We start from the raw sequence: 12,791 nt of genomic DNA on the forward strand, positions 1-12,791 counted from the left end.
ACCCCTTAAGACTTACCCCAGGCGTGCCCTAGTGGTAGTGAACGGTCCCCTCAGGATTGGCCAGTGGGAAGTAGAAAGGGCGCACACACACTCACACTGCATTTACAGTAGGAAAGCGCCTACAGCCTTAAGGTCACTAAAAGAGAATCAGCAAAACCGTGGTGTTGTCCCTTGGGGAGAGCCGACCTCCGAGGTAGGGAAAACCCACACTTTTGTTCTTTACTAACTGGGCAGGGAACACCCATGTCTACCTGCCGTGCCTTTTGTCTACCACTTGTTCCATCCCTCAGGGCTTACCCTAGAGGAGCTCTAGTGGTAGTGGAATGCCCACTCAGGGTTGGCTATTAAGTTATAAATGCCAACATGAGCATAGGCGCATCAGCGCACCCACAGGCCTGCAATGCCAGTCCTTCATAAATGCTTGAAAGGTTATTCTGGTGGGTGGCACGATCAGTACTGCATCCCTCCATTATCCAGTGCCGAACCTACCCTGGGTATTTAGTTTTACTTTTTACAGGGCACTTCCAGGTACAACATCTAAACCAATCAAGAAAGCACCACTTCCTTTTATGGGTAGGAAGGGCGCATGCACCTTCACATTGCATTACAGTGGGAAAGTGCCCAGAGTTCTAAGACCACGAATAGAGAATCTCCAAAAACCAGGAGGAGAAAAAGCAAAACGTTTTAGGGATATCCCTGAAGAATGGCGGAACCACCTCTCTGCCTTCAGGCAGAGGTAGTGCTCAGGGCAATAGATGCCTGGAAGATGGCCACCCAGTAACAATTTCATGCAAAAAACAAAAACTTCATCCGGCATACACCACTAGCCTTTAGCTGTGGGTGTCATGTAAAACCTGACTCAGTAGCCCCAGTGCATTTTGGTCAATGTTGCTGGTGCATTCCTGTCATTGTGGTCTATTGTTGCAAAGATGTTGTTCTTCCAGTGAAGCAAAGATTGATGACTGTTAATTTGTTCCCACCGTTAATTTTCTTAGCCCCAGACACACGTGGCTATGGCTGTGACTACTGAGTTGTTTTTCCTTTGAAACCCACAACTGAAGGGTAATGGTGAGTGCCAGTCCTGTCTCTAGTGCTGCCAAATGGAGCTCTTTGCCCATGACCTGAAAAGCTTGTTTGGGGCATACACACAATACTTGTATCTATTTCATTTTTCATAAATGTATCTAAAAGGTCTTTCTTCAAAGTAAAACTTTATTAACCGAAAAGTAAATTTGTGGCAAAACAAATTCCTAAAACGATAGTATGTCAGTAATGTTATATCATATTAGAGTCCTTTCCATAATGGGGTTAAAAAGAAGGAAGCAACCGAAAGTTGAGGTGAGAAAAGGTAATGCATCTACGTAGATGCACGGAAGAACATAGCCATTGTATCAAAGAGTGAAAATATCCTGCCTAGACTATTTTACTAAATGCAGACCAAATGATCTCAAGGGCCGCTAAGTTTCATTCAGGCTAACCCAACTTTTTCATTTGCCGATGAGCAAGTCCACTTGTGCATTTGAACTCCAACATCAGACAATTTGCCTCCAATGTTTCATTTCAGTCTTAGGAAATTAATTTTTTCATTTGTTTTGTAGGTTTGATCGTTCTAGTGTGAAAGATCTGCCCTTAGAAAATGATGGCAATTATGGCACTTAACAAGTAACGTTTTTATAATTCATTTTTTTTTTTGCTTTGTTTTATGCAGTACTACACGTACAGCAGCCATGCCGGAAATAAACACAGATAAACTTGATGAGCAGCAGGTGCAACTTCTTGCAGAGATGTGCATTCTTATTGATGAAAACGATAAGAAGATTGGTGCCGATACCAAGAAAAATTGCCATCTGAATGCGAACATTAACAATGGTTTGTTATAGCTTTAACATATTCATATTCCTAATTTATAACACTTTCGTGTTTGCATAACCTCATGTTTAGGAGTCTACAATATATTTTATTTTTAAACGTTAACAGCAAGCTTATTTGATTTGTTGAATGACTTGAACTATGTGATCATCATTTATAGATTTAAAGTAAATTACTTGTTTCAGTTTTAGGTTTGAGATCTAAACAGAGCACAACTGTTGAGGTTTGTTTGTGTTGAAGGTACAATTTATTTTTCACTAACTCCTTTAAGGAGTTTAAGTCTTAGACGATTTTTATTCTGAGAATTGTCTTCAATTGATGGTGAGAAACACTTTCAGGATTTATTTTTAGTAATGAAATTTCATATATGTAGTGATTCATAACTGGCTTTAGTTGAGACTTGTTTACTTCGACAAGGCTCTAGTTCTTGTTTAGACTCCATACACTGAAAATTATCATTGGTATAAACCATCATAACTACGCAAAGTCCTCCATTTTCAGTTTCCTGCATGCCCATCTGTTTGATGCCCCAGCTGCCTCCCTCTTAGCCAGTTTATATCTATTTTGATTATACCTTCATGGTCTTGAAACACCTTTTCATAGTAATGTTAGGCACATAATTATCCCAGGAGTTTTCAACTAATGCGTATATATATATATATATCAGCAGCTCACCTTTGTAAAGGGGGTAGACCTAATATTTTTCACTTGGAGAAATTGTTAAGGCTTCCATTTCAAAAGCTGGCTCAGACCCATAGATATTTTCAACATTCTCCTAGCGGCAATAAGAATAACTTTTTACTGAAAAACATTTTGCCCAAACTTGCAGAATTGGGAAGCAAATAACTCCCTCCTCATAATCTTTTCTGGCCTCCTCCTCACTCTGATGTGATTTTTGTGTAAGGCTCGCCATCGAATGGCAGAGGTATCCCAAAAACGTAAAATAATTAAAGGATTGAGGGTGCTGGGGTGGCAACAGGAGAGTACCTGAGAGAATGGGAAGGAAGCAATGGGCAGGCAGTGAGAAAGCAACTGAGGCACTTGAGATTGATCCTGGGTGGTAGGGTGGTACAAATAATATTCAACTGAAAAGATAAGGGGCTCCAGAGAAAGAAATGGATCAGCTTCTAGGGACCAACACAGAGCATTCTTGGGATGGGGATGTAAAGAAGCTGTACACGTGAGAGATAGAGCTAGACAACCTGTGCCTCTCCTGGACTGCTGAAGGAAACATAAAGTAGTTTCCTGAATGAGCGCAGTGGAAGAATTACAAGCCATCCAGTGAAAAATATAGTAAAGAGGCTGTGCTCCATGGGCGGGACAAACTCAAAAAGAGGAAGGCAATCAAATAAGAATCAAGCATATGACCTTGTACTTAATGCCAATTTATGTTAAGCAATGGGCGGGGTCCAATCCCACTGTAAGATATATTGCATGGATGCTTGCTCAAGTGGTGCTAAGAAGCAGGCCACACTGGCCTCCAGCATTGAGTAGGAAATCCTGTTTAAGGAATGTACATTCAGATATTGGTGTTTTATAAAGACATTTCATCAAGCTGAGTCTCCAGAGATGTTTTACAAGTTTTAGACATAAACAAAAAAAGTTTGATTTCCAGGGCAGGACACAAGGAGATGATAGTGCACAGTCTGCATTTGCTCAACTGTAGTTGAAATTACCACCTTCCCAGGAGAGAGCGTGTAGACCATGCCCTCCTTAACACAGACGGAGATGACACCTACCTCCTGATATTGCTGACCCGTTTAGGCAGACATAGAAAAGTAGTGGGAGTGACAGGATTTAGGCGGAACGGAATAACCAGGTTTTCAGTTTTGTTCTGAAGATTTCCTCAGGTGATTATGCCCTCAGATCATGTGGGAGAGAGTTCCAGATTTTTGAAGCCAGAAAGGAGAAGCAGCGAACCCCTAGTCTGGCCTTTTATGGCTTGGGCATTCTGGCTAGTTTCGCTGTGGAAGATCTGAGAGCACAAACAGGGACATAAGGTTGGATCAAGGCGCGAAGATATTTATGACCTTGCTGATGAAGAATTCTACGACAAAAGCACATGGCTTTGAACTTGATTCTTTTTGCTACTGAGAGCCAGGGAAGTTGGGTTAGTGCTACCGAGGCAGAAGATCTTCTAAGAAGATTGAGTACTAGTCGAGCTGCTATATTTTGTACTCTTTAAAGAGTATTCAAACTGCCCTTGGTAGCACCCAGGTACAGGACATTACAATAGTCTAGCTGTGAGGTTATGAGAGCATGGACATTGGTTTTCTGTGATTCCAATGAGATTAACTCCATGATTTTCCTCAGGGCCTTCAAGGTGCCAAAACATTTACCAGTAGTGCTGCTGATCTGATTTTCAAAGGTGAGTTTGGAGTCGAACCACACTCCTAGATTTTTGTGTTTGGGTTCCGGGAGCTAGCCAATGGGGTCTGGAGACCAGGCCGAAGTCCAGATCGAGGGAGCTCTACCTACTTTCAGGAATTCCGTTTTATTAGCGCTCACTTTCAGACAGCTGTCTGCCGTCCAAGTTGCGACCGCTGACAAGCTGGATTTGGATTGATTCACTAGAGCACCTTCGGATTCTGAGTGTGTGACAATTAATTGAGTGTCATCGGCATACAACACTAATTGTATCTTGTGTCTGTCACTTTCTGCTAAGGGGCTAATATATAAGTTGAACAGAGTGGAACTCCGAATAGAGCCCTGTGGGATTCCCTGTGGCAGAGTAAAGATCTCATATGCACAGGGTTTTAGGGCAACCTGGAAGGTACGATCCTGAAGAAAGGATTTAACCCATTTGAGCACCTTGCCACTGACCCCGCACTCCCACAGCCTCTGGATTAGGAGGCCATTGCGACTGTGTGGAAAGCTGCGCTTAGGTCCATCAGTATCGAGGCAGAGCAGTGGTGGGAGAAGAATATCGCCCGAACCATGCAGTTTTTATCGATGGGCATGAAGATTTAATGTCTATTTTGGCCGAGGGACTAGTAGACATTAAATCACATAAATAGATCAGGCTGCGGGCACTCTGGGGCTCACAGCCAACCAGAAAAGCTTGACGGGAGCCTTTGGAGGCCTCTGATTGGCTAGCAGCTGGGCTCTGGGCAGTGATTGGCTGAGGGAGTGAAACGTCACTCCGTCTCGGCAAGCTGTTGTTCGTGGCCGACGCAAGAAAATACATTCAGGTAAAGTAAAACAAGCATTTACAATGCAATGGTCTCTGCATTATTAAAGGTAGAGCTATTGGCATTGCTCATGACATTTTTTTTTCCATTTTTTTTTTTTTTTAAACGTAAATAAATGGTATTGTCATTTACAATCGTGTTTTCCTAGATTTCAGGCAGGGAATGACCAACATTCTTCAACCTTGGGGGGAGATAGGGGCCGTGTCTGCCGCGTCAGCCACGCGCCGCCATCTTGTCCAAGCTGAATTAATTTCTAACATGAATGACAGACAAATGTAGATTGCCATTTTAACTGTGAATGAAAGGTAATATTTCGTAAAACTGAGATTTATTCAGTCACTGACCTCTGATAAGTGTTTCTGTCCGGTTTGTTTGTAACATCGATTAAGCATCCCTTTATAAATTCACTAAATTCCTATCAGAACGTTTTCTTTAGATAACACTGAATGGCAACAGGATGAAGGTACCTGGTCAATATCCCCATGGATGGATGCATTCAAAGAGGTTGGCGAGTGATGACAATAACATGAACAAAAATGCACATAATGAGTAGAATACTTCCAACTAGCAAATAATAATGGTAGTGAGTTTCTTGGCAACGCAAAGAAAACAATGATGAAAGAAAGGACCTGGATATCTTTGGTTGGTATCACACTGTCATAGCAGGTGGACTTTCAGAGCAGTCATCAATCGAGGAGACTCCACGTAGATCATGTTGAAGCCGGGCCCAGTGGATTACGTGCCCAGGCATTCAGTGAATCGCACAGAAGTTTGGAAGAAGGATGTTCTGAATGGCTAAGCATTTGTTGCTCATCGTGAATGGATGTTTCAAAAGATAGCTGGGTCATGCCTATAATGGCTTTAAATATTAAGCAGTTGAACAGAGTCTTGTTTCCTGCAGTAAACATACAATACACATCCAGACAGTTGCCTTCTGAGAACTTACACACCTTACTGCTTGGATCATCAAACAGTAGAGATGCTATTCTGAGAGCCGCCATATGCCAAGATGCACTTACTAGCACGCATGCAGCAGGGATGGATGGGTGTGTTGTTGATGTGTCTACCAAGTGGAGGGTCGGTGGGGGGGGGCAGCATAAACGGTGTGTTTGCAAATTTAGGGTGGTGCGGCGTTCAGGTGCACATGGGGAGTGGCATTGTCGTTGCATGGATCTTCGAGTGGGTGCAGGAATGAGGAGACGGAATGAGGTTGAGGGGCGTTGCAGAGGAGCTGGCCGCGGAGGCTCGCGAGGTTTATAGATGGGAGGGGGGCGACGCGAGTGACGGGGAGGTTGTTTGGAGGTGTGTGATGAAGGCGATCGTGTCGAGGGGAAGATGGGAGGCATTGTGGGTTTGTGGGGGTGGGGGAGTCGGAGTGCCACGGGGGAGGGTGCGGGGTGTGTGGCTGTGCAGGATGGGTGGGAAGTGTGACTCCAGGTGCGCAGTGCTTGAAACGAGGGGCTTCATGTGCAATCTTTGAGGGGTGCCTTTCCAGGCGTACAGCATTTGGAATGCATGCGTGCATGTGAGGAGGACCTGGGGGCGTGTGGAGAGCTCGGGATGTACACATTTGTGCAGAGGACTTGGAAGCTGTTGTGCACAACATTTTTTGTATGGATTAATTGGGCGTGTGGTGCACATTCAACTTTCGGATGGTTCCATGTGGAGAGTGCATGGCATGGATACTACATGTGCACGACACAAGCGTCATGGAGTCAAATGTGTGTGTAGAGTGTTTCGGGTGTGTGGCGGGAGTGCCCGGGCAGTAAGTTGCCATGTGACAGCAGTGTTTTGGAGCATGTAAAGCCGGGTGCAAAGTGCCTCGGTGCGTGGCAGGAGTGCTCGTGAAGTGGGTTTCCTTATGAGCAGTTCTGTGAGACAGGTAGAGCTGTGTGAGCAGGGTACCTGGGGTGTGCGGCGAGGGCTAAGCTGGGAGCTGCCGACGTAGGAGCGAGGAATGGGTGTGGTCTCGGCGTTGCTCAACAAGTTGTGATCTTGGGCTGATGATTGTTTTCCAGGGCACTACAATAGGGAATTTGATGGCGGTGACGGCCGACCGAACAGTCAATACCCACAACCGTGTGCAAGCCCCTGCCCTCGAACAGGACGGCCCACTCTCCCGCCCCCAACTAGGCACATCTGCTTTCTCGCAGTGCGAGAAGCAGAAACATAAAATGGTAGTTTTTACCATTTTATATTTCTGCTTCTCGCACTGCGAGAGAGCAGTGAGGCGGCGCCCAAACGCCCATATGGAGCAGCCGCCACTCTTTGTTAAAGCTAGTTAGAGAGGTAAGGGGTAGTGCTATGCATTTGACAGTAGCCAACAAGTACTTTTCACCCTTTCACTCATAGCTGGGATGGAAGGAGGGGGCGGGGGAGCTAGTTAACTCTATCTTCTCCGTGCGTGCCACACACATTCAAATCTCCCCAGTGCCGGTGCAGGCTTCAGCAGAAAGCAGTTCTCTCCTGCAGCGCTGAGCGTGGAAGGCCAGCGGAAGAAAGCAAGGCCTCAGCATTTTTCTGAAAGAAAAGTGAACATCTCCTGGAGCGGTGGATGTGAGGAGAGGTCTGTCTTGATTTCTCCACTTGTGAAAGTCCCTGCAAGGGACGTGTTCCCCTTTAGAAGATGCCGGAGAATAATTAGTTCTGCATTTGTGATATTCACGTTCGGGCGACAGAATCGGCTCATTAAAAGAAGGCAACAGCCGCAGCCCCGCTTTGGCATCGCTGCTGTCTAAAGTTTAGTGGCAGGTAGAATGGCATTTAAGCTTGATGAGACGTGACGAAAAGCTAATAATTATCCCCGGTTCAAGGCAGATTACAGAGTGAGGATGGAGTCATTGAGGCACGCCACATGCAGAATAAAAGCAGAAAAGCGGTGGGTATTTGGTGACGAGGACCGCGTGCCATTGTGGGCACTAGTGGTGGTAAATACGGATGCCAGGACTGCGAGGAGGGTGGCGTGTTGGAAGCGAGGTACTAACTGTTGCCTTTAATGGCATGCGTTTTCTTAGCGGCACAGAGATGCAACACGGACGCGGGTGGGAGGGGGATGACGCAGCACAGTTCAGGTCGGGCAGGAGGGGAAGGAAAGCGGCACAATCAGGGGGCAGAAGGCACTCGCCGGTGAGACTACGGGGCTCTCCCTCACTCCTGGGAGCCCCGTGGGAGGCACTGGCTGCGGGCTTCTTCTCTTCTCCTTCCCTCACCGGAGCACGGGGTGGGCTCCCGTCCGCTTCCGGTTTTGTACTGAAGCACTTCCGGGTCGTCGCAGGCTGCGCGGCGCCCCGGGAGGGGGGCGGGGGGGACACGAGAACGACTCGCGGCGGCAATCCGGTGTAGGCTCCCGGTGAATTAAATAAATAAAACCGGCAGACAGCGCACACTGCAGTTCTCTGGCAGGCGGCGGCGGAGATGCAAGGGCCAGACGCGGTCGGGCAGAAATGGCTGCCGAAAGTTTTCCGTTTCGAGGGCGTGTTTTTTTTCCTGAGTGACGGATGACGTCACAAGTAGAAAGAAGGCAAAAAACACGCCCCCGAATCCGAAAGAGACGGGGCTTCAACTGAGTGACGCCAGTCTCCTCCAATGCCTGGCCTCCGTTTAGGAAGCCATCCGATGGAGAAGAGGGGCGGGTTGCGAGCCCCCTCTAAGTAACATAAATTCTTCAGACTCCTCCCACTGCTACGCAGTGGGGGACGGTCCTCGACCTAAAAATAAGTACTGCCATAGTGCCCGCCATATGCAAAAAACAACAAGTGATGGACTGAATGTGGATCAATGTCACACACTCCCCCAGTCCAAAGATCTGGGCCCAAATCCATCGTTTTTTTGCACTCCACACCACCCTGGGTCAGATAATGGCTTTATGCAAATCAGCTCTGACCCTGTTGCCCCATGGGAACAGTCCAGTCCAGCCATATCTTTCCCAGACCGGAATCAAGCATCCGAGGACCGGACCGGTTTCGAGGTAACACCTCTCTTCAGCCCGGCTAGCTTGACTCCAAGTGGTGTGGAGTGCCTGGGACCCACGTCTGGGCATCCCCAGCGCACTTAGGGCGGCAATTGCAAAAAACAACAAGTGATGGACTGAATGTGGATCAATGTCACACACTCCCCCAGTCCAAAGATCTGGGCCCAAATCCATCGTTTTTTTGCACTCCACACCACCCTGGGTCAGATAATGGCTTTATGCAAATCAGCTCTGACCCTGTTGCCCCATGGGAACAGTCCAGTCCGAACTACAACAGCCATATCTTTCCCAGACCGGAATCAAGCATCCGAGGACCGGACCGGTTTCGAGGTAACACCTCTCTTCAGCCCGGCTAGCTTGACTCCAAGTGGTGTGGAGTGCCTGGGACCCACGTCTGGGCATCCCCAGCGCACTTAGGGCGGCAATTGCAAAAAACAACAAGTGATGGACTGAATGTGGATCAATGTCACACACTCCCCCAGTCCAAAGATCTGGGCCCAAATCCATCGTTTTTTTGCACTCCACACCACCCTGGGTCAGATAATGGCTTTATGCAAATCAGCTCTGACCCTGTTGCCCCATGGGAACAGTCCAGTCCGAACTACAACAGCCATATCTTTCCCAGACCGGAATCAAGCATCCGAGGACCGGACCGGTTTCGAGGTAACACCTCTCTTCAGCCCGGCTAGCTTGACTCCAAGTGGTGTGGAGTGCCTGGGACCCACGTCTGGGCATCCCCAGCGCACTTAGGGCGGCAATTGCAAAAAACAACAAGTGATGGACTGAATGTGGATCAATGTCACACACTCCCCCAGTCCAAAGATCTGGGCCCAAATCCATCGTTTTTTTGCACTCCACACCACCCTGGGTCAGATAATGGCTTTATGCAAATCAGCTCTGACCCTGTTGCCCCATGGGAACAGTCCAGTCCGAACTACAACAGCCATATCTTTCCCAGACCGGAATCAAGCATCCGAGGACCGGACCGGTTTCGAGGTAACACCTCTCTTCAGCCCGGCTAGCTTGACTCCAAGTGGTGTGGAGTGCCTGGGACCCACGTCTGGGCATCCCCAGCGCACTTAGGGCGGCAATTGCAAAAAACAACAAGTGATGGACTGAATGTGGATCAATGTCACACACTCCCCCAGTCCAAAGATCTGGGCCCAAATCCATCGTTTTTTTGCACTCCACACCACCCTGGGTCAGATAATGGCTTTATGCAAATCAGCTCTGACCCTGTTGCCCCATGGGACCTAAAAATAAGTACTGCCATAGTGCCCGCCATATGGCACTGCTAGTGTTCAAAAGTGTTCTATTTTACTCCGCTTGCAGATCGCACTGAAATTAGAACTGGTGCGCCTGCTGTGACGGACCGAGTCAAATGTTATGTAGCTTGTGGCTGCAGAAAGCGCGGGGTCTCATCGCTGCTATTGGAGCATGACTGAGGCAGCATAAAACGCGGGGCGCAGCGCTGAAGCAGAGGGCCCACTAAAGCTGCAGGACTGGGGGATCCGAAATAAGATTAAACTCTACCCAGCCTGACCAAGGGCCTGGAAGAGAGACTGCCGATCGATCGGCCCGGAGACAACAGAGTATTGGAAACAAGCTGCAGTGGTCTCAAGCCTTAATGGCAAATTCGACTGCCTTGAATTCTTGTTGCCCGACGGGCCGTTACTCTGGTGCATGCCACTGCCTCGAGTTTTTCCATTTATTTCCCAGTCGTCCACCTCCCTCTGTGCACTCGCTGCTGCTCTCCTCCTCGGCATGGGACAAATGTTTCATTTTAATCCAACCCAGGGACCATTTACTTGGAACATTCAGAGTGGGTGGCCGTTTTTTTTGAGGTGCGACAGGACGGTGGACTGGGTGGAATACTGAGCATACGAGGTAACCAGTGGTGGGGGTGGGTGGGGCAAGGGTGTATTGTTTTGAGCTGTCTTTCTGTAAATTTATGAATTACAAAAGGAAAAAGTCAATAATAGGGAAATTAGCTGGAAAGCAGTTTACGAAGACTAAGTGCGAGCAATTTAAGGATTGCTGACTGGGTGGTTTTCGGTGATGTATGTTTTAAGGTTTACGGGATAGATAGTAGTTCTCTTGTGCGTGGCCTTTGGCGTCTGTGGGGCGTTGCAGAGCTATGGTCATTTTTTTTTATATAGAGTTTTATATAGCGCGAACTAGACCCGAACAGAATCGGGTATCAGAGCGCTTTACATAGCACAAGTTACGTTTTTTTTTTGTTTTTTTACATGAGGACACACACTTTCATTTTTAGGCACGGGGAGATTAAGTGATTTGCCCAGAATCACAGGAGGTTTTGGCGTTGTTACCGAGACTCGAACCGAGGTCGAGCGCCTTAGCCGTTAGGCCAACTCCTCTCCCTTTGTTAGCGCAGTATCCTTAATCCTGTATCCTTAAAATTGTTATTTTTGCACATAACAATTCATGTCCCTCCCAAAGGTTAGACTCCGTTTATGAGAGTGTAGGATGACCGTGACTACAGTTTAGCGCCCTTTCATTTTATTCCTTCTGCAGCAATATGTTGGAATTCATTGATGCACTCTGGCTTGAGGGTCCGACCAGGGCCAGTGAATGCACCGGGCGTTGACATGGGGTGAGGGCGTCCTTTTTGAAAATGTGATAATTTTAGCACCTGCTGCCTCGTTCCTGGCCCCCAGCAACTTCCAGACATCAATTCAAATGTCAAGAGAAGTCCCGTGATAAATCCGCTTCCTGGAAAGAGACCGGAGGTTTCTCTAGTGGAAAGTTTGATCCTAAGGCAGCGCAGAGGGTTAAACTGCCTGTTGCTAAGAAAGTGTACCACTAGTTTTTTAGGTCTCGCCTGTCGATGCGCATCGAGCAAGCGAGACTATAGGGGCTCATCCAGACTTTATCTAACTTGCAAGGAATCGTGGCGATTCCTTGCAGTGCCCGTGACTTTTAAGCTCAATGCGCATGTGCATTGAGCTTAAAAGCGCGTGCACAGCCGCCCGCATTCCTCCGACACCTTTTGAAGTGAAGCTTAGCTTCACTTCAAAGGGCCGGCTTCTTCACACCCACATGCCGCTCTGCCCCGCTCCGCCCCCTCCCCTGAGTCATCCTGCCTGCCCAGACTTCTCCTCCCCCCCTCCGACGTTCCCCCCGCCCCCTCCCGCCACGCAATGCCGAGCTTGTTAGAAGATTCTCCCCCAGGTGAGTTTGCTATCTGGATCATGTAATGTATGGATATTTTTCTTTTACAAAAAGTTCTGCTTTAAATGTTTTGCTGGACCGTTTTTTTCTGCTAGAAAGATCTTTGCCGTTCTCTGCCCCCCCCCCCCTATTTAAAAGTGCTGTTTCTTAAAATTCTTGAGTAAGTTTACGGACCCTCCGACTTTCTAATTTAACTTTTCTTTTGCGGGTAAACGTGTGTGCTAATAAAAACTGATGACTGTTCTAGTGTACGCAGTTCTAGCATTATATTCCCGAACCTATACATTTGCTTGCTGCGAGTGTCTCAGTATCTTGTAAGGGTACAGCAGGTGTTCGATACTGCCAAACCACGATGTGTTTGTTGGCTCGTGATGCCAAGTTGACATGCACCATATAATCTTATATATTACGGTGCGTTCATCCTATAAAACCGTTCTGAACCGAAGCTTTCACCTCAGTAAGGTCCGTTGAGCACTCCGGCGGTCCTCGTATTAATATGTTCATTCTCCTGAGGTCATATAGTTATTGCTGACTGCGTTAAGAGCCAAAGGCCAATGTGAGCGTTAATA

At 47.4% G+C, this 12,791-nt stretch overlaps 1 protein-coding gene across 3 annotated transcripts in view; it reads left to right on the top strand.

Annotated features, from left to right (window-relative positions):
* Positions 1-12,791, top strand: part of IDI1 (isopentenyl-diphosphate delta isomerase 1) — a 103,381-nt gene that overhangs the window by 18,695 nt on the left and 71,895 nt on the right. For all 3 annotated transcript variants that reach the window (XM_078663300.1, XM_078663298.1, XM_078663299.1), the window contains exon 2: positions 1,709-1,869. In XM_078663300.1, the coding sequence (XP_078519426.1) occupies positions 1,728-1,869 (142 nt within the window). In that variant the 5' untranslated portion in view covers positions 1,709-1,727. The remainder of the gene's footprint in view (positions 1-1,708; positions 1,870-12,791) is intronic.

The sequence above is a fragment of the Lissotriton helveticus genome, chromosome 10, assembly GCF_964261635.1.
Source record: "Lissotriton helveticus chromosome 10, aLisHel1.1, whole genome shotgun sequence".
NCBI classification, from domain to species: Eukaryota; Metazoa; Chordata; class Amphibia; order Caudata; family Salamandridae; genus Lissotriton; species Lissotriton helveticus.